Raw genomic sequence first — 27,199 nt, forward strand, 5'->3', positions numbered from 1 at the left:
ATAAAATATATAGATATATAATATAATGGCAGGAAGACCTCCATCTGGATTTCGACTTGGCACTGGTGCTGGTGGAAGAGCTCCATTAGGAACAGGTGTGTTATTTTTTTAAATTATATGCAAACCTTTCTGTGGTCCTTTATTTTCAAATTTAGGATTTTCTTTTTTCAAGCTTGATTTGTACCTAGAAAATCTCTAAATATGTGATCTTAAGTCTATAGTATGGTGGCCTAGGAGTGCAATAATGAAAAATATAAAAAAAACATTTGAAACAGAATTTAAAACCAAAATTAAATTGAAATTAATATCAAAGTTAAAATCAAAATGAAAATAAAATTGAAATCAAAGTTAAAATTATAATTAAATCAAATTAAAAATGAAATCAAAATCAAAATCAAAATCAAAATCAAAATCAAAATCAAAATCAAAATCAAAATCAAAATCAGATTTTTTTGCGTACGTGGCCGAGGAGTGCAATAAGGACAAAAATGTAACCTCTCATGGCCGAGGAGTGCAATAGTCAAAATATTCCAAATCAAATTGATTTTTTTGCGTACGTGGCCGAGGAGTGCAATAAGGACAAAAATACAACCCCTCATGGCCTAGGAGTGCAATAGTGCATGAAGGTTGTAAATGAAAAAGTGAGCATACCAGCGGGAGTTGGTGGTTCTGGTGAATCTGCAGTAGGAGTTAGTGGTTCTGGTTAATCTGCAGCAGGAGTTCGTGGTACTGGTGAATCTGCAGCAGGAGCTCGTGGTTCTGGTGATTCTGCAACAGGAGTTGGTAGTTCTGGTGAATCTGCAGCAGGAGCTGGTCGTTCTGGTGAATCTGCAGCAGGAGTTGGTCGTTCTGGTGATTCCGCAGCACAAGTTGGTCGTTCTGGTGATTCTCCTGCTGCAGATTCACCAGAACCACCAACTCCTGCTGGCATGCTCACTTTTTCATTTACAACCTCCATGCACTATTGCACTCCTAGGCCATGAGGGGTTGTATTTTTGTCCTTATTGCACTCCTCGGCCACGTACGCAAAAAAATCTGATTTCACTTTGATTTCAATTTCACTTTGGTTTTATTTTGATTTCAATTTTATTTCATTTTGATTTTTATTTTAATTTGATTTCGATTTTAATTTTAATTTAATTTTGATTTTAATCTTATTTCATTTTGATTTTGATTTTAATTTTATTTTTATTTTTATTTTTAATTTAGTTTCATTCTAATTTTGATTTCAATTTTATTTCATTTTGATTTCAATTTTATTTCATTTTTAATTTGATTTTGATTTTAATTTCATTTAATTTTAATTTTAATTTTGATTTCAATTTTATTTTGATTTTGATTTTGACTTTGATATTAATTTCAATTTAATTTTGGTTTTAAATTCATTTTCAAATGTTTTTTTTATATTTTTCACTGTTGCACTCCTAGGCCACCATACTATAGTCATAATAAAGATCAAGAAATATTTTTATAATTTTGAAACCAAGAGTAGTTAGCAGGTAACAGGTAACAATTTCACAATTTAGATGTTTCGTCTAGAATTTGATTAGAAGACCTATCCAAAACACTGGGATTTCAGGGGATAGGATACACCTAATCTGGAGGTTTTATAATCTAAGCAAAATAAATTATATCATTCTTTTTTAGCTATGGGCAGGCCACCAGCTACAGGAATGGTGAGTCTTGATTTTTGTTTTGAAGTGCAGTGTATGAATCCCAATATTCACTGTTTGTAAATGTTTTCCAGCCTTTCTAATTCAGATTTATTTTCGTTGGCAAAAAATTCTGAATTCTTAAGTACAGTAAGCACTATTACATCGAATGCCGACGCGAATTAGAATGGCTGTTTTCATACATTAAAAAGCTCTAAATAAACAATTTATTAGGATCTTCCAATGTTTTTTCACAGCAAAAACACAAAATCTCATTCATAGCATAACGTAGATATTATCAAGAGAATCTTCTATCTGTCAATAATCATTACATATTACAGATATTTCTGTATTCAGGCTTGAATAATATAATTCTGATTACCTTACAAATATTACTAGTCATTTTTATTAACACAAATTGAATGAAGACCCCCTTAATTAAAACCAGCCGCTGTCTCCTTGAAAAAGCAAAAGAAAATTGTGTTAATTTCAGATCGTGCAAATTTCAAGGCCGTTGAATACTTGCCTAGTAAATATTCGTGTAATAAGGTAACTACACACTACTTAACATTGATAGGAAACATATTTTAGTAGTGTAATTTTTACCTAATAACTTTCTAGAATTTGCCAACAACAGCAAGACCAGGAACACGAGGTGGAATGGGGCCTGGAGGTGGTAAGCCATCTTTGAAAAACTCATAAACATAATTGATTAATTAGTTTTTACTGCAAATTTTTTATCTGTCAAATTTCTAATCTGCAGAGCTTCAAATTTATTCATTTTTATCTTCAATTTGAATCACATAAGTTCCAGTTAATGAGAAAAATTATGTTTCTGTGATATCAGTAGTATTAGGAATTGGTTAATTAGGTATTGTGAATATTTCAATTCACATAAGCAGAAGACAGCTTTTTAATGATACTTCAATATATTCTCATTTAGCTCTTAACTCAATGGTTCAAATATCAGACCGTCCAGTCACAAGACAAGGCTTGGGTGGAATAAAGACTCAAGGCCAAGGTTGGTTGTTATGTATTATTTCTCTCTTTTGAATAGTAGGTCTTCTTGTTTTTGTGCTGTTAGAACTAATATTGTTATTGATACATGTGTTAATTTTATATTATTTTGGCATTTCTAGGACCTCAAAGACAAGTTATGGACAAGTCTTATTTCTTGGGAATCTTGAGGTAAGAATTCAAAAATGGTTCATGGGTTGATCTTTACATTCATGGATGCAACCTCAATTATTCTGAAAATATCTAGTGTACTGAGAAAATAGCTGAATAGCATGGAAATTTTCTTGCAAGTTTATTCAGAAATAGATAACATGATATAAGAATTGAGAATGAAATTTGAAATTACTATACTATGCTGTTTGATAATTTCCTTCTTTTATTTCAGGCAAAAAATGGCTGAATTAAACAATGAAATTGGAAAACTAACCAAAGAAATAAATCAGTTCAATCAAGAAAATGCCAGTTACCTATCTTATGAAAAGAGGTTTTTATCAAATTACTTTTATCAAGAAAAATATGAACAGCCTTTTCGTATGAGAATGTTTGTTTTGGATAAAGTAGATACTTTGCGTTAATAATATTAATAGCCAATAATTGACAACATTTTATTATAACCTTTATGAAGTTTTTTTTGATTTTTTTTTTCCTTTAGGGCTGAAAATTTGGCTGCTGAGATCAAATCACTTCAAGGGGAATTAGCAGATTATAATGCTGTAAGTAAAATACATTGTTAATTATTCAATTATTTTTAAACCTATTGGATGTCATCTGGTGATATGTCCATACTTTTACCTTTATGTTGTAATGTTTAAATTAAGATATAATCAGGTGGTTTGAGATATTTTACTCGAAGATAACTTAAATAATTGTTTTGGCCAAAAATTCTTAGAAAAAGTTGTAATATTAAACTCACAAGTACAACAGAACTTTGACATGTGAACCGTGGAAGAACCCATTTTTTAAGATGTTTAGAATGTTTAATTGTCATTTTCTCGACTTTTGAAAAGACTTAGGCGATTTGGAGATTTGCTCAGAACCATGGAGGAATCAACAGGCTAAAGATCTCAAACCAACTGATTATCCCTTTAAAGTTTTTCCAATAGTAAATTATAATTTGAAAATTAAAGAGCTCCTGTTTTATTTTATTATTTATTTAATAGATTGTAGATAAGTTGAACACCAATGCTGGCTTTGAAGACCTCAAAGAAGATTGTGAGTGGGTAAGATAGTTAACTAAAGAAAAATTCTTCTTTTATGACTTTTAATAACTCGTTCGTTCGTTCGTTCGTTCGTTCGTTTGTTCCACTACTGGAACGAAAAGCATTCGTCGTGGACACACGAACGGTCAGTCATTCGTCACGAACGGTCTATCCGTTCGTCAAGAATGCTTTTCGAGCGACTTTCTTTTAAAGCGTTCGTCACAAACGCTTTCTAGATTTCGACTCATTCGTGACGAACGCTTTAACAGGGAGGCGTTTGTCACGAATGCTTTATGATTTATGACGAATGCCTAAGCGTTCACGACGAACGCTTTGCTTTTAAACGAAAGTTTAAGCGTTCATGACGAACGCTTTGGCTCTAAAAACGAATGTCTAAGCGTTATGACGAATGCGTGCATTTTTCACGAACGCTTTTCAAATAGGGTCACGCAAATAAAATAAAAACTGTTCGTGAAGAATGACAGAAAAAGGTAGACTATGTTATTAAAGTGTTCGTTATGTTTACGAAGTAAATTTGCAAATGTCATGGAATATAAAATCCAGTAATGAAAATAATTATCATGTGGAAACTTTATGCTAAAATGCCATACAAAGTAACGACTTAGCCAAACCAAGACGTGAGACATCAAATACTGTGCCATTTCAATTTTTTATGACAATAATCTTATTACTGACTTTAAGCACAAATGTATTTCAAATTTCAAACGAAGACTAAATTAATTTTAGAGCTATTTATTAAAGCATGCACAAGGAGAATTACACACACCATATTGTCTACACCGTGAAATTAGAATTCAATTTTTCCGGCTGACACTTGAAAAAAGCGCCCGAGTTCTGTTGATCCAAGGTAAAAAGTCCATGGGGATGGTTTTGGAGTGCAATTTTTAAACATTGAATTTCGAGTGGGGATGAAATCAAAGTCATACTCCCAGTGGGGCTGAAATTCTAGGATATTTTCCCACCGGGTCTGTGACACAGGGGTGTGTTAGATTTTCCTCAAGTAATGGAGCGTATCGAAAAGTGAGCAACAACTGTAGATAATTGAAAAAGGGCCCTCTCGGTGGATGCTTTCCAACATTATTACTTACTAAAGTTTACTTGTATAGTTCAATCTCAGTTCAATCCATAAGTCTTTAAATTTAACCACTCTTTACTTTAGATCTGGCCCTTGGTTGGAAGGTGTAAAAAGGGAAGCGAGTATACCTCCCCCGATACCATCCTGATCAGAAGAGGCTTTTTATAATATGCATTTGCTTTCTTTTTCAGTGATAATTTATGAAATAAATAAAAGAACTTTCTAAATTTGAGGCAGTCATTACGAGTACAAATTTTTGGTATCAAAAAATACTTGTAAGGTCTATCGAAAGTATAGATTTTAAAGTAAGTACTGAAAGATTGTAGAAATTATCAGCTCCCACTACGCATATTTCTATATTTTATTAATCTATACTTACTATACTATACTATAGAATGGGCAATTGAATTTGTTAATTACATTTTGTAAAGGTCTAAATCGTTAATTAGTTACGGCAGCTCAAAGATATTGTTCAAAATTACCTTAAATGTGGGTTAATTTACGCCGTTTTCGTTTGACATGGTTAGTGAATTTCAAAAGACAAATCGAGTGACAATTTTCAAATCAAGATAGACACTTCACCACAGCAGTATTTAAGCTTAACCATTATGGGCAGTATCTCAAAAACAAAATGGAGTATGCGACATACGAGTTCGAATCTTGGAAAGATAATCGATAAAAAGGCCCAAAGATTTCTTAAATTTGATTTTCATAAATAAGCGCTGACTTTAACTCCCGTCTCGAACATATTAAAGATCGTCATCACCACGGGCGAGTCCAATACAGGTATCTACTTATAAATAAAGTTTTAAAGAAAGAAATGTTTCCCTTTTTTACATGTCTCAGTACTTTGTCTTTATTTAGTGGAAAATGACTTTTATAGGCTCACTCCTTTTCTCTTGGTTTCTCTATTTAGCAACATGTTAAGGGAGAAATGACCATAATCAGATGATGCTTGATTATCATTTTTTATTTGAATTTGATACATTTACCCATGTCAAGCCCCGGGGGGGGGGGGGTAGTCAGGCAAATTGACCGAGGGGTACGTGCGGCGGTTAAGGGTATGTTTTTCAAAATATCAGAAATGCACTGTAAGGCTTGACTTTTGATAAATGCACTGTAAGGGTAGAAATTTCAGCAAATCTGGGAAAAATTGCAAATTTTTGATCGAAAATGTTGATTTTTTTTGCTCTAAAAGAGTTTAAAATTTGTCATTTATGAAGATCAAATAAGCCGCCACTGAGCAACATTTTTTTCTCCTTTTTTGCAACATTCAAAAGAAAAAGAAGACATTCCAATGTTTATTACGTGATATAAATTTCCCACGCTCTTAGAAACGTGCTTCACTATCTTTCTCTGATTTTCAGTTTTATTGTCGAAAATAAAGGATTGCAATTGAGTACTTGCGTACTTGTTGAGGCGTGCAAAGTTTTCGAATAATCACGAAATTTACAACATTACAACATTTACTTTCGCGAGCATATACTTCTAGAACTGGATTGAAACTTATGTCTTTTGACTTATGAGACTTTAACAGGCTAAAAAGTGCCATAATTCTTACATCTTATTTTAAGTTAGACGTTTTACAGATTTTTTTATTTTGTCAAGAATTTTCAAAGACATATACCTTGGCGAAAAGGGCTAAAATAGAATTCGTGAAAATTGCGAAAGTTTCTGCCAGTGAAAGTCTGGGAGTATGTACGCCTAATGGTTGTCTTAAAACAATCAAAAAGTTTGCAAATAAATAACAGTTTGTATTAAACAAGAAAAATTCTACATAGTACCTTTTCGCAAGTCACTTACTTTTCGGGTGAAAAATCTTAGGGTTTAATTTAGTGGAGGAAAAACAATAGCTGATTCACAGACCCTATAGATATACTTCCTGTAAGAAGCTTTTTTCGTTTGAGAATAATAGAAGCCTAGGCCAAAGCTTCGACGGGAAAAATTGGCTCACCTTAGAACATTCAAAAATTTTTACTTTAGTAGTTTTGAAAATAAGTGTTTCCACCCAGAGGGAGAACCACTAATTTCACCTCATTTTGATGAAATTCTATAAGAGTGCAAAAAGGTCGTGGGAGGTTAAAAATGGAATGAAATGTAAGTTTTGGTTGGGGATAGAAATATCGCGGAAAGCTTCGTCGGTAGAAGTAAGAACGGGTTCCTAATTAATTACTTCCATACGTAACAAAAAGGGTTCTTCAAAAAGCATACGTGAGGGAGGGAGTCAATCAAGAGATGTGTTTCGCTTGCAAATTTTTTAAAACTTTCTTTTTTCAGTTTTTTTTAAAGCCTTTATATGTATATAGTTAACTTAACTTACACCCGACTTACACTAGTTTCTTCAAAGTTTCAGCCCAAATATAAACTGGAATAAAGAGGGATTTATTAAAGAGAACATTTTTAAAATACATATTTATTAAACAGAGGGGTAAAAGGAAACAGCTAGGTAAAAATATCAACAAAACTAATTTTATAAGTTTCGAAGTTGCTTGACCATTAAAATCAAAGGCCAAAAAATCTCCTTCTCTTTGAACTTAACTAAATCAGGTAAACTTAATAGGTTTCTTTTCTTTCTTCCTTGAAAATTTGCGAAATTAATTGATTGACAAGCTCTTGCAACATTTTCTACTCTCGAAAGAAGACATTACAGTGTCACAAAAAAGAGCCAAAGCCTTGGTAAACCTTAGAGAGACTTTGGGAAGGTGACCCAGCCCTTAAGGCACACGTCATACCCAGCGCCCATATTTTTGCCGAAGTACCCCACCCCACCCCACCGGGGGTTCAATCATACTAAGAAAATAACAGCCGAAATACTGCTCAAGTCTGTATTTAGTTCATTTGCGAGACAAATTTTTTGCAGTGCTCGTATCTCATCTTGCTGAAACGTATCTTTGGCTTGTCTTTAAAAAAATTCTCTTTATACTCTTTACTCTATCTTCAAACGAGAACGATTGACTCATGACTATGCTTCTTGCCTTGGTGCTTCAACGATTTGTCTTTCTAAGGAAAAAGATAAGAGTGTATAGTTTGTTACGACACTTAATGTCGGACGGAAAAATACGTACAAATTGATAGATCGGCTCGTTTAAGAAAAACATCACAAGATGCATGATTTTAATCTCGCTTTTCATGTCAGATCGACGCATGATAGAATTGATATTTTATACTTTTTGGTTGTAGAAAGTCGATTAAGAAGACCTTTTAACCTTTTAGAGATGAAGTTAAGAATCATCACTTTTTGTAATACCCCCTCAAGAACAACAACAACCTCCTTTGACCTAAATAAAAGCTCGACACGGCAATTTAAAAGTCGAAGAGACGCTAGCCGAAATATTCAAACTGGGAGAAAATGAATCCTACAATGTTAGTACTTCACCTTGATAATTTTACACGATATAAAACTTCTAACCACCAATGTTTTTTTTCTCAGTAATTTGTACTTACAAGCACTGTCTCAAATTTTTTAAATCTAAATAGTGTATATCATGCTGAAAAAAGAGACTAAATAAATTAGTCCCCGATCGGCAGCCCTCTCTTATCCCCCCATATACATCATACCATGTTCTCGTTACGATCAAGAAAATCGCCTAAATTTGTTCATTGTAATATTTTTTAAATATGAAAAACATAAAATGAGTCACGCAAATTTTCATCCAATTACAAATCAGGCTGAAACTTTGATCACACCTAAAAAGAATCTGGAATCAAGCAAATGTAACACCCCTTCTCACAGATCTGGTAGAATTTTTCAGCCTGGGGTGGGAAGGGGGTAAAAATAACGGACAAAAACTTGATGGGGATGATACTAACATGTACATATTTCAGAAAGTAGAAGTCTATATAGAGCCAATGTTCCTTGTTTTCATTGAGTGTTGTTACGACTTATAATCTGTCAAGAAAAAACACACATCTTTAATGAATATTTTGCCCTTACAGACATTTTCAACATTCCCAGAAAATATATATTTGTCAGAAAATTCAGTGGGGATAGAGAAAAATAGGACACAAGTTTAAGCAAGGATTTTTTTATTTGATTATTTTCAACGGGGACAAAAATTAGAGTCTAATTTTCCACTGGGAACGATATTTCGGCCAAGGGGTCTCAGAGGGTCGGTGAGAAGGGGGTGTAATGTAGGTAAGAAACAGAAGCCCTAATCACTCCACACTTCCGAGGGTATTTTTTTCGTAACGAATTGCCATCATACAGTAATAAAAATCAAGAAACATTTGTCCAAGTAATAAGAATTAAGATTATATTTTTTGAGTGTATTAAAATTCAGAGTTATGCAAAGAATGGTTGGGATTTGATTCACCGCTAGATACTTTAACCCTTTTCAATTCAAAACTCCCTTTAATTACGAATTACATTCAGTACACTCCTGTTTCAGTGACAAGTCAAAAGTTGACTATCAGTAGGGATAAATTGAGGTGCTGGACGCGATGAGTCTAAAAGAGAACTTCCTGGTTTATACAAGTGAGGTTTGAAATTCTATTGACCCTACAATCACCCTCGAAATATATTGAGATTTTAGTGTATTTTAACGTTTTTCAGAATTTAAAGTTCGGGCGAGAATTGCTATTTTAGCACTTCGACTTTCTACCATTGAATATTTCGATTTTAGAGGGGTTTGATGGCTTCTAGGGTATATTCCAAGCCTCATTCGAGCAAATTTGAGCTTCTAAATCCTGAGATCCTAAGGTCCTAAGTCCTAAGTCTCGTGTTAAAACTCAGAGTTAAAACTCTACTTTCCAACTGTATTAAAGATCAATTGTGGTGTTCAAAATTACACCGGGAACTCCCCTTTGTCTCAAATATTTAGTGGATGATTGTAGTTTGAAATTCAAGTAAATTTTTGTTTCTTTGTTTCTGTGATAAAGGGATGTTTAATTCCAACAAAATTATATTCCCTGTTCGCTTTATCGAGATCTAACTAGTGATAAGGCTCGTGTGATAAAACAAATTATGAAATGATTATATAATTTGTAACAAACAACAAAGCAACTGCGAAGAACGCTTTAAACATAGTCTACCTCTTTTTGTCATTCGCCACGAACACCTTTGAACCAAACCATTCGTCACGAACGATTTGGATTTGACCCTATTTGAAAAGCGTTCGTGAAAAATGCACAAGCATTCGTCATGAACGCTTAGACATTCGTTTAAAAGCAAAGCGTTCGTCGTGAACGCTTAGGCATTCGTCATAAATCATAAAGCATTCGTGACAAACGCCTCCCTATTAAAGCGTTCGTCACGAATGAGTCGAAATCTAGAAAGCGTTTGTGACGAACGCTTTAAAAGAAAGTCGTTCGAAAAGCATTCGTGACGAACGGATAGACCGTTCGTGACGAATGACTGACCGTTCGTGTGTCCACGACGAATGCTTTTCGTTCTAGTAGTGTTCGTTCGTTCGTTCGTTCGTTTGTTCGTTCGTTCGTTCGTTCGTTCGTTCGTTCGTTCGTTCGTTCGTTCGTTCGTTCGTTCGTTCGTTCGTTCGTTCGTTCGTTCGTTCGTTCGTTCGTTCGTTTTCTCGGAAGAAAGATAAATGCCATCTACAGAAAAAATGAGAAAAGGTCAGTATTAGATAGGACAGAATGATTTTAATCCTTTTTTTTTCCTATTTAGCTCAAAAGTCAAAACGACAAAGAAGCAAAGACGATTGACAAGCTTTTTGCTCAAAAACAAGAGTAAGAACTTTTCAAAACAAAACGAAATTTACTAATTGAGTCACATTCTACTTCAAAACCTTGAAAACACTAGTCTTGGACGTTCAAAAGATGCTAAAAATCAAAAGTCTCTCCCATCAACACCAACCATATGGAGGTGTCTCCTTCTTTTTTTCAAGATCCTATCACTCTCAAAGCTGCACCGCGACATTTGAAATTGTTTTAAATTTAAAGATTGGCTTACATATTCTCTTGGTCTTTTCTTTGTTATTCGGGAGCAGGCCTTAAATCATTTCTTTATTTTCTATCAGCAAAGAGACGATACTCAAACAACTGGAGATAGAACTTCAACAAGAACGCAGTAAAACTCAAAGTGTTGTGGCAGACATGGTAAGTTTTATCATCAAACTATTCTTATAACTTCTACTTATAACTTCTACTTATAACTGTACACTATACCTTATATGCTGCACAAATCAAACACTTCATCAAAACCTATGTGCATAAAACAATACAAATTTCAACGTTAGTAAACTCAGATATGATCCTCCTATGATTGAAGTTGAATTCAAAAAACTTAAAGATAGTCAAGTTCAAGGCACGCAAGGGCCTCTGAGAACCGGATCTTGATTACAATTGTCTTGTCTCAATCTTTTTGGATGTTTTTTCCAAGCTTCGTTGAGTCTTTCTTTGAAGATTTTGATAGTTTTTGCACCTACAATCTTGGTAATCTTTAAGTTTCATAATCTAATCTAAGCTAAGCCTTTATACCTCTTCCTGTTTTTATTTAGACTCCAGACCTTCAAAAGAAGTATTCTCAATTGATGAAACACAGCATGCAGTTACAACAAGTACGAACCATTTTCAATAGCAAAATTCCTTAACAAACCCCCAGCAGTTTGCCTGACTCCGTTAGGACAGCTATTTGTGGCCAGCTTATCAGAAACAAGAATTGAAAGTTTTAAAACAAAATGATTTTTATGGAATCAGGCTTCTATGTTTATGATCTTTTCTCCAGACATTATTTGAAAGTTATATTTATTCCCATCTTTTCTTCAAAGGAGCTTGAAACAAAACAACAAAACTTGGATAATCTAAATCAAAAAGTTGATGATCTTGAGGAGGTAGGAATTTTTGTTTTGATTATTTTTGTGTATTTTCGAAAGCATCTATTACACATATCACGCTATAATCACTGGATCATATAATGCATTCTGATTTCTTTTAATTTTTGACAAAAACTGAATTTCCATTTCCACTGTTTTCATCATAGGAAGTTTCCCAATCTCCTGTCAAACAAGAAGCAGGTAACAGACGTTCTTCTTAATTTTATCATTACTTTCTGATACAATTGTCATATTCTGCCTCTATCATTGTACTCTATCATCAGCACACACTTGAAACATATCCGGGAAGAGAAATTGGCCATTTCACAGTCGAAATGGATCGTGGGTAATCAGGACTGGTGGCGCCCGATAACGGTTTTCTGTTGGTTAGACGCTAAAATCCTCAGAAATTCTCAAAATTTTGGACCAATAGTTAGTCGTCATTAGCGCGCAGTGGTCTTGATTTATCCATTACGCTGTAAAATGACCTATTCAGATTGATATCGAAAAACCAACATGAGTTATCGCTCTTCCACTATAATTGTTAATTGTATTTACGATAACTTTTTTCTTTCGACTGTAAACTATTGAAATTTCATCTTCCAGTGTCACTTTATGAGAAGATCAGTGAACTTGAAGAGAAACGTGCTTCCTTGATTGAAGAAATGAAGAAGAAAGAATCGCCAACTGAAGAAAGGGAAAGACTTCTAAGACAGGTAGCCTTCCTATTTAATTTTTTTGTTTCAAGTGGATCCTATATGCAAGATTTATTTTTCAGCTCTACCTAGTTTTTCAACCGATTTCTGATGTATGTATTATCATTTGCAGATTGTTAAAGTAGTCAGTCTCTTGCAGTTTAACTCATCTTCTTTTTTATTTATCCCTCAGGTCAAAGAGGACAACCAAGAAATAGCCAGGATGGAAAAACGGTGAGACTTTTTATAATTGAAACTTTATACTTCAGTCAAAAATTTGATCAAATCATCAATTTTATAAAAAGGCGTTTCCAGCAGTTTGCTTAAATGGGTTATTTGGTTACATGAATCGATGGAAAAGTTGTGTGAATGCGTGAATTTTAGAAAAAGTTTGCGTGATCTATGATTGCGACTCTTTGCGGATTTTCTTGAGATTCCCCCAATTTCCCAAAAATTTCTTAATATTTGGGCTTTCATTTTGTAAAACTATCTATGGCGCAATATACCTCTTCACTTCCATTTATTGACATGTAGCAAGCAAGTGCTATGAAATGCAACCATTCTGGCATGGTATATATTTTTCTTTTTTTCCTTCAGTGCAAATGAAATTCGTGAAAAGACTGAAAAATTGCAAGATGAAATTGGAAATCTCGATATGGACCTTGAAGAACACCATGGTAAGGAACTTCATTGTTCTGACGGCGCTGTTAATACAGTTGACTCTCTCTCTAATTCGATCTTCAAGGGACCATGTAATTAAAACCACTTTCCAGCTGTAGGGGACCAATACTTGAGTTCGAATTGTAGAAAGATTCGAATAATGGTGGTTCGAATTTGACTGTACTAATAGTTTTGAAGAGCCAGGCTATTTTAATAATAAAATAAAGTTATAAATTATAAAGTTATAAGTTTTTATTTGACGTCAGTTAGTCAACACGCATTTTGTGCAGTTCTTCAAAAATGGTTGAAATTTAGCAAAATCAAAAACATGAACGAAAAAACCGACAAAAAGCAAGAAAAACAACCATTTGAAGAAGCTAAACAAAACCAAACATGCACTCCCACCTCCTGCTCAGATGACGATGACCAAAACCGTCTAAAATGCCGAAAATGCCACCGCATGGTACACTACGAGTGCACACAATTACCGCTTTATCAGCTGCAAATTTTTGCCAACACTTATAACGAACAATATCTATGTCAGAATTGCGTGCGGATAACACGATCTCTAATGAGTAAAATAGGTGAGAACTCGTATCATATGATGCAGAGGGAGATTGAGAAGAAGGACGACGTCATTAAAAAGCTCAAAAACCAGCTAGCCAAGAACCGCAGCCTTAAGAACGATATCGAAAACATCTTAACCAATAAGATGGCTGACTTTGAAATAAAAACCAAGCAGATTATAAAAGAAGAAATAAAGCAAACGACGAATTACATAGAGAAAACATCAGAAAAAACATATGCTGAAATAACTAAGAAACACAAGGATAATTTCAAATCAGCAGTGAGAGAACACCAACAAGAAAACAAGAATGAAGAAAGAGACATCGAATCAAGAAAACGAAATATTATTATACATGGAATGGTGGAATTAGAGGTAGACAACAAAGAGGAACAACAGGAACAGGACAAAATAGATATTGAAGGTATACTAGGTAACATTGGCGTTCAAGATATCAAACCGTCCCACCATCATCGCATTGGACAAAACCAAAAAGGGCTACATTGGCGTCCAATCAAGTTGATCTTAAAAAGTATAGAGGAAAAAGAACGGATAATGCAAAATCTGCATAAGCTGAAACGATTCAATGAAATTGGTGGCTTTAGCATCACAGACGACTTCACCATCAACGAAAGAAAAATCATTAAAGATATGTGCCAAAAGGCGAAAAAAATGAATTCAAAAAATGACGATTTCGTTTGGCATGTAAGAGGAAGCCCTAGAACAAACCTTCGCCTAGTTCGAAAATCTAGGACAAAGACCAAAACAACGTCTTCTCTTCTGTCCATATCTTCACGACTGGACGACAGATGAAGAATTAGACAATTTATAAATCTAAAATTATTTCGTAGAGGTCGATAGACCTGTGAAATATAATTCTATGAATAAATAAATGTACTGATTCGGAGCAGTTTTGTGCTGCAATCGACGACGGTAAAATTCTGATTTACCGTTGTCCTCAGTCAGTCGGAATCTAGACAGAGGAAAAACTAATTGTCTACGAACCGTCTGCACTGCATAACAAACAACATACATAAAATCGCCATTAGGTGAGAAAATTTCATAACAATATTTTCAGATAAGAAAAAACTTTGAAGGTGCTTTGATTGTCAAGATATAATAATCCAGGCTTAGACTTAAGGAACCATTTGCGTAAACACCTTAGCACTTTTTCTAAATGAACTTTTGTTAAGGTTTTGTTAGATGTTACATTTGATCCGTTAGTCATATTTTTCAATATTTTTCAGGTGAACGAACAGCGAAATACAAAGAATTACGGAAGCGAGAAGCTGATATGCAAGGTATTTCATATTGTCATTTTCTTATTCGTATTAATGCAAATAACATTGGTTAAGTCTCACAATGACAAAGCATAAAAGAAGTCAGTCCATACATAAGTTTTACTTGTTATTAACTTTTGATTCGACTTCTCGGTCTATTCTTCTGCACAGGTACAGTTTTATGGCACATTACTACAACAATTTAAATTTTCTTTTTAGAATTTTTGGATTCATTTGATACAACTAAAGCAGCAGCTGAAGTATATTTAATTCCTAAAGTTTGCTTTTTCTTGTTTACTTGCTTATTCTACATTTCTAGGTCACAATTTCAAATCATTATGAGTCATCCAAAAAGCTTTTTCAAAACCATATAAAACTTATGGTATTCAATTTTTCAAGTATCTTCTTTTTTTTTCAAAGGACAAAAGGTCAACTTTAGAAACAAGCATTGTTCAAACTCTCGAGAAGATTAGTAGGGTAAGCCATATTATATCACCGGTAGTTTTTTTCCACATATTCTTATTGGTTAAATACTTAGAAGAAACATACGTAGTTAGAATTAGAATTCCATTAGAGATAGTTTCAACCTTGAAAAATTACTTTAAAAGGTTCTGTTGGAAAGATAATTCTATCAGCTTATAAATAAGGGTTAGAATCAATTCCTAGCTGCTGGGGAAAAGTTATGAACAAAAGAGTTACAGAGGGTAAAGCCCCAAATTTCATCTTGACCAAAATGTCTCTAGATGAGAAACATTTTATTTACATATCAAGGTTTGTTTGCCTTTATGTATGTAATCATCAGTAACTTTCAAATTCAATATTTCAGGCTACAGTTCAAACGAAACACATGCCATCAACGAAAGAATTTAAACAAATGCAGGTAGGTTCAATAAATGAATTTTAGCCTGAATTATTTTGAAAAAAATTTTAAATTTCTCTCAAATCTAGAGGAAAAGAGGTTTTACAAAAATCTTTGCTGCATGAAAAGCTTTAACATCTCTACTTTATTTCCTGGAAGTTCTTTCTGGTTCTTTTTCAAAATTTTCAATTTCAACAATATTTTTCAATCGCTTAAAGATAGGTAACTTTTTTCTAATGAAAACGGAGGTTTGCAATTTTAGCGATTTCTCGAGATATAGTTTATGAATATTGACCATAGTTTTGAAATGTGATTTAGACGGTTTTGGGAATAAATTTGTTTGATAAAATTTTTACAGTAAACCCCTGGTTGTCAAAACGGTGGTTTGGGGCCCCAAACCTTCAAAAACATTGCTCATTTTTTTAGTATAACCATCATTCTTTCAAAATGAACAAAAATCGTTTAATTCTGATAAATCTACAATTCAGAATCCTCATTTTAATGACGACCTCAGTTTCGGGGGCCGTCTCCGTTTTGGGGGCCATATACTGTATATTTCATGGAAACTTTTGAGACATTTATTAAATTTAAAGTTACAAGATATTGAACTTTAAGGGACAAAGTTTTCTTTAAAGCCTCAATAAGATATGGTTGAAATATTACTTTCATTCTGATTGTGAAGCAAGAGCATACATAAATACGTAATAGAAATTGAAAAGAAATTCTTCAAAGCTTATATTGTTAATCGTGCTTCACTCCCACACTCTTACAACTTTGTTTTTATAGGCTGACTTGAATTTCAAAGAGACAGAAATGAACAAATCAAAGGAGACGAGTACAGGACTGGATTCAGGTAAAAAAAGCATTCAAATAATCAATCTTTTGGTCTGTTTGTATCTTTTTACCCCTGATATTTTTATTTGGTGGCCGAGTCGGTAGAGCATTCTCCTCGCAATCTAAGGGTTGTTGGTTCAATTCCAGGTCACTGCCAACTCTGCAAATGAGTAACTTGGACTGTAAGTCACTGGGAGCTGAGAGTAGGTGTGGCGCATATGTGAAACGCCGTATAATACACAGGGAACGAGGTTGGTGTTTCATATAAGATATATATGATTTTTACCAAGAAAGATTTTAATACAACTTTCTTTTTTTCCTTTTACATTTAGAGCACGCCCGTCTACAAAATGATTTGGAAAAAGTTGAGCAGGTAAATTTGAGCCGCCACTTGAAATCTTGTTTTTTAAAGTGGAGATTGTGGATCCTTTAAATCGCCCACTTCCTATACTAAAGTTCATTTGCTTTAAATGTCCACTCTTCTCTCATAATTAAATGTTCTTCCGGAGTATATAAAGAGGCTTTTCCACATCAGAATGTATGTATAATTCGCCAAAATATGTGCTAATTTGCTGGTGTAAAGTCCATTATCCGTCTCGTCTCTGTCAAAAAAACTTGCGTTGACAACTGTATGATTACACTGGAATAGATTCCACATGATAGCGAAAAGGTGCAATATACATTTTTAGGTAATGGACGATTTTCATTTTAGCTGGAGACAAAGATCACGGAGGAATTGAATTCGTTGAAAGACAGAATTTCAAAGATGACTGAGGTTTGTAAAGAATGTCCCTGACAAGTGGAGTCTTTCATCGATTGGTCTGACTTTCTGATTGGTATTTTCATGTGCAGTGATCTCTGACTTAGGTTAGAGTCTATTCCCAGTTGGGAAGGAGTATGTCTTGTCTTGCCGTTCATTTTCTGAAAGACCTGTATTTTACTGCTTTGGTGCTGGTCAGAAGAAAGTCGATAATTTTACTTTTTATTGCTAGCGTAAATAGGGAAATTTTCATGAGAAAAATTATTTTCAGTGTTTCGTTGTCATTTTTTCTATTTTAGGAGCTGGAAACATTCACCGACTTGAGTGCTTTGAAGAAGAACGCAGAAGAAAAAAAAAATGTAAGTAACTGCTTGCAGTTTTATCGATTAAGAACAAGGTTTTATTTAGGCCTTGTTGTGTTTAGAAGATTGCAACACATTCTTTTTACAAGAAACTCCATTTTGAGCTCCTTCCGTAAGCATTCTAGCTTAATTTTTTGGAAATTTTTTTTGTAACACCCCTTATATGATAAATTGCTTATTGGGTTAAGGAATATTGTTTGCTAGTTAAATAATTTTAAATGTTTCTCCATTGTGACTTCAGAGATTGACTTTTTGTAATCTTTATTGCTTACACTAAAAACTTTTATAGTCAGATGTGCCTAAAATTATGCTTTACTATCCACGAGGTCTGACTTAGCTATATGAATGATTACTTTTGTCACTTTTCAGTACCTACTCGATGAAAATAAAGGTCTTCAAGAAGCGAAAGTCAGGTTAAAGAGCGGTAAGTATCGTTTAAAAGATCTCACTTCGTATTTAAACCGTAAACCCAAATACCTTGCAAATCCACTCTAATAATTCTAAGCATAAACCTTAAAATTTCGTGGATGAGCTCAACCTCGAAATTGTAACCCCCGCGAAAATTTATCCCATTAAAGTAGCCCAAGTCACCCCAATGATAGAGCAATATGATTGCGGCCCAAAACATTAGATGGGAAATACTCAAAATTGTACAAAATGAATTCACCATCCAATTCTTTATTTTCCAAATCTCTCACCTGTAGACGTAGAGAAAAAATCCAACGAATACAACACCACCAAGAAGAAACTTGAAGAAAATGAGACTTATTCTCAGGTAAGAGGAGCCAATGTTAATCTAAATACGTTTACAAATTATTTTCTACTTTATTGCACTCGAGAAAGTTTAAGTACCTAGGTTTGTTCTCCTTGTACTATAGCAGTAGACCATTTTCTAGGAGTGTTCCTTTATTGTTTGTTATAAGCATAACAACCAAAATTGTTCTTGGATGGTTTTATTACCGCCCCTTTCTAGTTATCTTTGGAAATTTTTATTGAAAATTCAACACTGTTCTTTCGTTTCCTCATACTTGAATTTTGCATTTTCAAAAGTTCATTGGAATTCTTTTCAAAGGTTTCGTTTTTCTTATCTGATATTCTTTCAATCCTTTGAAGGTTTACCGTTAGATGATGTATAGTTTTTTTTCTTTAGAGAATATTTTTAGCTGACCTTGTAAACTTTTAACCTTCGTGACGTATGAATTTTGTTTGCTATAGTTCGAATGATTTTAATTGAATTATTAATCACCTGGCCAAGTCTTAGCTCAAAGATACCATAGGATTTTCTTATAAACAATGTTAATCCTTGATATGCGTACCGAAACACCCGAAAAAAATTCGGGATTTGACCCCTCTCTGTTACTAAAAATAGAAACACAGAGGTCAAAATCCGGCTTTTTTCGAGTGCTTCCGTTAAAATATACACATCTTGACGCATATCAAGAATAACAAAATCGCAGAAAAATGACGTCATGAATGAAAAAACTGCTGACAACGCAACTTCTAGATTTTTTCTATTTTACATGAGAAAAAAATATACATTGATGAATAATCGATAATTCGAAAAAGTGTTTCAACTGTTCATGCTATTCAATGAAGATTTGTTTTTTTCTTCAAACATCTTTTTATTATTCTTCATATTTTTCTATTCATCAGTTTGACTAACTGTTCTCTTCTTCACTATGAGAGAAATAAAGGGAAAATGAATATTTAAAAACTAGGAAACATAGTTTTTGGGATTCAGAAGCTCGCATTTTTACTTGAAGTTGTCTTTTCTCCATTTTACAGTTGCTCATTTCCAGAGGTTCACCCTTGCACTTTTTATAAGAATTTATTCGCATTCGATTGGAAACTTTATTTTAATTAAGAAATAAAAAAACCTTATGCAGATTTTAAGCTCTTGCTGAATATTGTCTTCTTGAAATTCTACCGAATCTCAAGTGTAATTATGAACGTTTATTCTCGTTTGCAACGAGCTCATCATTCCCCTCGCGAGCGGCTGTTCTTGTTATAATCATTGAAAAAGAAGCAGCTTTCGTGACTTTCTAAATTTCCATCCTATAAACTATATGAATGTATCAATTTTTACCGAATTTCACGTACCTAGGTTACTGAACTTTATATTAATAAACCTGGAGTTTAATATTAAGCTCAGTGGCCTAGCACCAGCAAATGATATTCATCTTATGTAACCTTGAGAAGAAAAACATATTTTCTTTTATTATAGCTTGGTAATTTGGAACGTAAATGGCAACACATTGAGCAGAACAATTTCGCAATGAAAGAATGTATCCTTTTCATTTAATATGGAATGTTATTGCTTACCTGCAGGTTGTATTATAATACAAGCAAACTGTTTTAGCACCTGTTATCAGTCAGTCAGTCCTGGTCACAGCGTATTCAAGATAAACATTAGATCGGTTTGATAGCATAACGCGATCCTTTGCGTTAATTGCTCTTTCACGTTAATTAATTAAAATATCATTATCAAAAGAAAGGTTGCATGGTTTTCCAATCATTTTTAAATGAGCTATGGCATTGGAACTCGTACAACTTTCTTGATGAAATAATTATGACGTGTGAGAGGCGGAGCGCTATTCGATTGATTTTAGTACCGAATAAAGGCCCCTCCTTTGAGGAAAATATTCCATTCCATTTTATATCCATACAGGGGGTGGACAAACATTTCCAGGGGGTGACTTGAGCAGAATTTCCAGGGGGTCTAAAAGAGTGTTTCTTCATTTTTCCAGGAGGTCAAAAAGTATTTTAAAATTTCCAGGGGGTAAAAGACTGAAGGACTCCAAGGGATTTTTTGCAAATTTTTCCACTTTCCAGGGGTATCTACACATTTTCAAGAAATCTTTTTGACTTGAAAAGGTTCGTCCATCCCCCTTGTATGGAAATTTAATGGAATGACCCATTTTGATAAGACTCGTCTGTTCTTATTTTTTTGGCACTTTGAGCCTCAAATTGTTCTAATTCTGTTCTTATTTATATGATGGAATTGAGGTATTTTAGGCTTCATACCCAATTGTTACTACTCTGACCCCTAAATTAATTGAAATTGAGTAATTCCAGGCTCAGCAATTGTTCTTAAATTGTTCTTGATTTGGCGATTTTGAGCCTCATTGTTCTTATAAAAAAAGTGTAACAGTTTGAAAAACATATAGTATCTTTTCAAGCTATTTCTGCAATTCGAGATTGCATCCTTAATTTGTTCTTTAGATTTGATGTGAATCGATTCTTGTGTTCTTACAAGATTGTTGTTCCCTTTTAAATTGTTCCTTTGCGCTATTTTCACATGTACGTAAAATTTTACTTAAAACCTTAAGGGTGGGGAATTTCCATAAGCTTACGTAGTGTTTTAAGGCCTTATGGAGGGTTTGCTTACGTACAAAAAGTTTTGAAGGGAAGGAAAAGTCACGTAAGACCCTATTAATCAACAAAAACTCTACATAATGTCGGGGAAATTCCCAAAAGACAGCCTTACGAACGATTTAACGTAAGGTCTAAAGTAAAATTTTAAGTGCATGTGAAAAAAGCTTTAAAAAACTAGTTTTAGTCCAAACTCCCTTTTTCGAAAGTTTTCACGGTCATGATTTGAATTCTTTGTTTTTATATATGAACCTGAATGTATGGAAATTTGATGAAATTTGTTTTGTTTTTTCTTTGACCATATTTTACTTCAATTTCTTTTGATGAGGGAAGGAACAGTTCCAAAACAATTATCTTATAAGAATCATAATATCTCATGTCCAACTAAATGTTTGTAAACTAGCTAGGAAACTTGTTAGAGATTGAAATAGAGCTACAAGCATTTATAGTGATAAAAACAAACCTCTTTAAATTCTCAAGGGACCAAATTTTTTTTATTTAAGATGGGGAGATGTTATTCCAGATCGAAATAAGCGGTTGTAGCAGGAAAAATGTTGTCAACTTTTTCTACATCAAGCCTCTTTTTCTCTGTGTGATATTCCCACAAAAAATGTATGAATTATTCAGAGCATTCGCGTCTTTGTTATCAGTTACGTCATTATAAATTTGTCATTCTCTCTACTTTTGTGTGTGTTACAAATTTCGTTTCTTTCTTAATCAAATTTTCGTCTACCCTTCATACATTGAAGGAACCAGAAGACATAGTTCCGACACTATTTTTCTCGAGATCTGTGAATTTTTTTCTATTCTGATGTGCGATAAAAACCGACAAATTTAATTAGTGAGAGGTGAATTTGATGTGATGTATAAAGTGACTCGTCTATGTTTCTCTTGTTTTTTCATGGTATATGGACTTTTTTTAGATTGATCATTGATCAACATTGTGAGTGTAGAATCCGAAAAATAGAATCCATCCTTTTTTTTAAAGGCAGGTACGTTAAAGAATATTAATTGGATCTTTCATGCATTCGAACTTTCATAAGAAATGGGTCAAGACCAAAATGCTGACAATTTCGAGGTCCTTCACTGAAAGTTCAAATGAAATTACATACACTTTTTTTTTATAAGAACAATTTTATAACAACACGAGGCTGAAATTCTTGCCAAATCCTATAACTTGTTCTTAAAAAAAAAGCTTTTGTTGAGGGTACAATGCTGGACAAAAGTTTTGTAGACTTCTGTAATATTTGCAAAATACTCCAATATCGATCAAAAACAAGTTCCCAAGAGGCTCTGGGTGCTTTCCAAACCCATTCAAAGCTGTTCAAAGTCTTTGAAAGTCACCCACTGCAGTCTAACCACAAGGGCAAATCACAAGGGCTTGATTAACTGGCTTACACCAGTATCAAAACGCTGATTTTTTGCTTGTGGGTCCCTCAAAAGCAATTCAAAAACAATGCAACGACCTCAAGAGTGTTTTTCTTAACTTCCATCCCCTTTCAGACACATTGAAGAGTCATTTTGCTCTATTTCTCATCATTTTTCACTGAAATTCCATTTGTCTACAACCTTTTGTCCAGCATTGTAAACAGGCTACGTAAATTGTGTTTTGGCCAGAGCCCGAAACTGAAATGTCACGGATTAGTACTTTCACAAGAACTGAGTCAAGACCACAATAATACTGATGACCTCTGATGGCTTTGACAAAAAAGTTCAAATGAAATTACATAGTCATAACTAGATGACATTAACTCGATTTAATTTAATGCTTTTTCATGCCTATTCATCGTACCGAAGGATAATAATGGTAAAATGCATATTCAGTCTATCAAGAATATTGCACAAAGCACGAAAGTACTGGTCTGTTTACATGGTATATATTATGAAATTTTGGTGACTTTTAGCTTTGGTGGTTTGGTATTTGCTCTATAATGTCTACTTTTATATTCAGTGTTCTATCTGTTCGATCTGTTTGTTTTGCTTGTTTGTTTTGTTCTGTGTTTACATGAACCTTATGTTGGTCCTTGTTTTTATTAAAATTCCTTACGCTCCCCATATTAATAAAGTAACTTAATTTTTTAATGAGAATTCGACAAATGTTGCCTGTAGTCTTTTTAAAATATGAAATTTTCTACTAACCTTCTAAAGGACAGAAATTACACGTTAGATTTTATATAAGAACATAATACTTAGAGGCCCAATAACCTAAATAACATTAAGAGGACATTTTAAGGCCTTGCAGACTCTGAAGTATACTTTTTCTTAGAAGACCACATTAAAATACTCACAAAATGCTAAAAAATAAAAACATCTTAAAAACATTTATCGGTTTGAAACCCAAAAAGTTGAGTTAAGAACATCCGATGACTTCAAAAGTATTTGACGTTCTTATAAAAAAACTGTAACTTCACAAAGATTTCTTTGAGGGCCCAATATTTTATATGACGAGGACTCGCTCTATGTTCTCTATGTTAAATATTAAGTATGAGTGTGAAAAAATGTTATATTAGCATAGTTAACACAGTTTAACGTTCTCCAGCTATTTCTGTATTTTAACTTTTACAATTTCGTTGATAGATGGATTTAAGATAATGTGAATTTTTGCTTTTGGTAGGTGTAAGAGAAAATGAAGGTTGTTTTCCTGAGCAGGAGTTTGTTTTGGCTTTGCACTTTAGTGTTTTTGAAAATTCGTATGTGAAAATTTGTGTGAAAATATTTATAAATGATAATGTGTTTGCTATGTTTCTTACTAAAGACCTATTCTTCAGGGAAAATTAAGTCACATAATTTCTGTAGTGGGAGTTTAATACCCACCACCATAAATTTTGGAAACTAACATCAGATACGCCTCTTTGAAAAATAGAGAGTTTTCAATTTTAATTTTAAATTTTGAAATTTGAAATATGAGCATTTTGTTTGTTTGGTTTTCATGACATTGTCTGAAGGACTCATATTTCATTGGGAGGATTACTGCTGCTATATGGAAACCAGACCAAAGCAGGTGAGGTTGATACTTCATATTTTCGCTTGGCATGGTTTCTACATTTAGTATTTGATAAGGATATGAGATATGAAATTTACGGTTTATAATTTCCACAAGGTTAATTCGACGGGATTTTTCCTTGCGATTGTTTATTTCTCTGTTGCCTCGTGACTTGGTGACTATTGTCTACAACTTGGAAACTCTGGTTGGTCTGTTTGTAGGGCCTTTCGATTTAATGGGTGAGTTGATTGTGTTTGTGGCTGCGTGTCTGAATGATTCGACAGGGTGCAAGCTACAAATTGTTTCAATGTTTATTTAACACTTAATTTGGTCGTTTTGGACGTTTCATGTACACGTTTTTTATAAGGGTATCCACAATTTTTTAAGCCTTCGGATGTTCTCAACTTTTTGAGCTTTAACCCCAAAAATTTTCTTAAAATTTTCGTCCATTTTCTTAATAAATCAGGTGTTTTAGAGGCCACAAAGCCTGGAAATGTTATTTACTTGTTCTTATTATCTTGGCCATCGAAGCCTTATGTCCTTATATAGTTTGTTCTTATATAAAAAACGTGTACTTTAAAAAATGTTCGTTTTTGGAGTGATTTGGGACTTTTGGTCCTTTAGAGTTTTATTTGAACCTTGATTTTTCGGATTATCTTATGTGAAATAGGACTACTACTATTTCCTGACCTGAACCTCAAATTGATCTTCCATTTTCTTTTTTTCTTTTCAAAATGAAAAATAATACTTTTTCAATCGCCCTTTTTTCTCTGATGAAGATGAAATTAATTTTTCAGTTTCATTTTTGCTTCGAAATTTTTTGTTAAACTGATTAAGCTTATATAAACTTACAAACTATGTTAAATTACATAATTTTAGAAAAAATTGGTCTTTTTATGTTACAGCATCTCTTTTTGGTTGACATAATCGTTATCGCTAGATTCAAGTTTCCTTTGATAATTATGTGTACTCTGTATATTTTTTCATCAGACTTTTAACTACTTTACTTTATTGATTTCATTGGATACTGAATTTTTAGAGGAGCTAAGGTTGGTTCAAAAAGGTTTAAAACTCTTCAAGATTGAAACTCAACAATACGTATTAATTCTATTTAGATTCGTAACAATGGATGTATTATTTATGATATTTGATAATTTGAACATATCTAGTAGTTTGAAAATTTCAAGAATATTTAAAAAGTTTTGGAAGAATATTATGGAACATAGGTCTTATTTCTACAAATTTTTCGTCCCCTCTCTATCAAAACAAAGAGAAAACAGTAGAAAAGTACAATAGCATAACAAAAGCTGTAGAGGAATGTTATTAAGAAAATATGCTCCCATTTAAAAAGGTCGATGTGCCATATGTTAACTTTATTTTATTCACAATCCTTTTCCCTGATCACACACGAACGTCAAACTACTCCTTCTAGACCACCTCGGTCCTTTGGGGACGTTAGAAAGACGTGTTATAAACGGCGGCAGATGGGTTTCGACAACACAGTCTGGTGCAATAAAAGTCTCTTTTCTCTCTCCTCATTTTTTGACGTAATTAGGTGAATTAGTTATATTGGCTTACATCGTTTTGTTAAACGAAGTTCGTTAGAGAGAGAGCATGAAGTTTTGTTTTCAAAGTTAGTTTAAAAGAAGCCAAATGGTGTGTTATAATTGTCTCAATGGTCGGGTCTTTAAGCCAGAAATACACGCCAACCATCAATACAATACTGGCTAACAAATGTCTTATAATTTGTATCATATGTCCACTTTGGTGTCTCTCTCAAACTCTTTCATAAAAAAACTTTCGTGATATATTGATATTGGGCATGGGATTCCTAAAGAAAAGTGGGTTCGTATTATAGTTTCTATTCTCTATCCATGTCTCTTTGACTCGGGTGATAGTGTTGGATTTATAGCTAGAGAGTTGCGAAGTTCGAGTAGGAGTTTGTTTACTGAAAGCTGGAGTGGTAATTGAGATTTATAAGACACATCGTGTTAAAAAAGATATTCGAATCAGAGAGAGCATTTTTTTAAATCTTTTCGCCAGTTTCGATTGTTTTACGCTGGTTTTTCCTTAACTAATGATTCAATTTTCTGTTGTGAACAGTCATAGCGCAGAAATCAGCTGAAAGCAATTTCAGTGGTCTCAAAGAGAATGTTGGAGGAATGGTCCACCAAATCAACAACCAGATCATCGAAGCACTTGGTCGTGGCAGTCGATAAATGTTTGTTGGAATATTCTTGATTTCCAAAATTTTACTGTCTTGAAAAGGCAGTTTTTTAGTCTGCACACTTTACTGCACTTTTTATGATTGCACTTTACGATGAGGACCCTGTAGATATATTTCCTCTCATGGAAGTGCTTCATTCGTTCGTTTTTGTGAGATTCTTTATATCAAGGTGAATGAATGGCCACCTGATAAATTTATAGCCTATAAATAACACTTGTAACTTCCCTCGGGAGAATTTTTCTCAATAAGCTTCTGTCTCTAGCCTCTCTGAGTATGATGAAAAGAGGACCTTTTCCTAGACTAGAGGCCTAAAACTCTTTGGATCTTCGTTTCGGTACATTTGACCAAGACCTGAACAAAATGGAAAAAAACCGCTTGTGAAGAAACCCGCCGTATTTTCCGGGGAAAATTTAACGACGAGGAATAAACACATACGCCTATCCGGATCGATGAGTTATCGTCCTGCCTGAGGAGGGAAAGGTATTTTTCTCCAAAAAGACCTCTTTCCATCTTTTCATTTTGCAAAAATTCTATTCCCTATCCCTTCTTCATGTATTACAAATATTGTTCATTCTATTCCGCCATTTTGTAAAAAGGAACCTCTCTCTTTTTTTCTTGTCTCTAATGTGGTTTAACTTCATCAAGTTTTGAGGGGCCATCTGTTTAATCATATTATCCCGTTTTTTTCCTCCCCATATTTCCCCTAAAAAACTGATAATATTTCAAATTTCAAACTTCATTTGTCGTTCGAAGAAGCTTTTATGTACGTGTTGTTTTCTCGTTCAATCTTGCGAGTGATGTTTTGTCAGAGAAGTTCGTCATCAGAGTTTGAATAATACCGTAGAGAACGAGCTACATCCATATCTAC

At 33.6% G+C, this 27,199-nt stretch overlaps 1 protein-coding gene across 1 annotated transcript; it reads left to right on the plus strand.

Moving 5' to 3' along the window:
• On the plus strand, positions 1–26,424 carry LOC136817069 (intraflagellar transport protein 74 homolog). The gene is made up of 28 exons (XM_067073411.1): positions 1–95; positions 1,648–1,676; positions 2,274–2,328; positions 2,596–2,673; positions 2,792–2,840; positions 3,055–3,153; positions 3,322–3,382; positions 3,830–3,889; positions 10,588–10,649; positions 10,940–11,018; positions 11,420–11,479; positions 11,690–11,752; positions 11,902–11,935; positions 12,341–12,450; positions 12,623–12,663; positions 13,027–13,106; positions 14,902–14,955; positions 15,154–15,194; positions 15,355–15,411; positions 15,761–15,814; positions 16,580–16,646; positions 16,960–17,000; positions 17,340–17,402; positions 17,687–17,746; positions 18,119–18,173; positions 18,454–18,524; positions 19,974–20,034; positions 26,208–26,424. The coding sequence occupies exons 1-28, from the start codon at positions 26–28 to the stop codon at positions 26,321–26,323; spliced, it is 1,770 nt and encodes a 589-aa protein (XP_066929512.1). The 5' UTR covers positions 1–25; the 3' UTR covers positions 26,324–26,424.
• Positions 26,425–27,199: the final 775 nt, after the last annotated feature.

Source organism: Clytia hemisphaerica, unplaced genomic scaffold (assembly GCF_902728285.1).
Source record: "Clytia hemisphaerica strain Z4C2 unplaced genomic scaffold, Clytia hemisphaerica genome assembly, whole genome shotgun sequence".
NCBI lineage: Eukaryota > Metazoa > Cnidaria > Hydrozoa > Leptothecata > Clytiidae > Clytia > Clytia hemisphaerica.

Bases quoted from the DNA above. Each gene is read 5' to 3' on its own strand.
- LOC136817069 (XM_067073411.1), top strand. From the start codon at position 26: ATGGCAGGAAGACCTCCATCTGGATTTCGACTTGGCACTGGTGCTGGT. The intron at 11,753-11,901 runs GTAGGAATTTTT...TTTTCATCATAG, and splicing joins AAGTTGATGATCTTGAGGAG to GAAGTTTCCCAATCTCCTGT. The intron at 18,174-18,453 runs GTAAGTATCGTT...TCTCACCTGTAG, and splicing joins GAAAGTCAGGTTAAAGAGCG to ACGTAGAGAAAAAATCCAAC.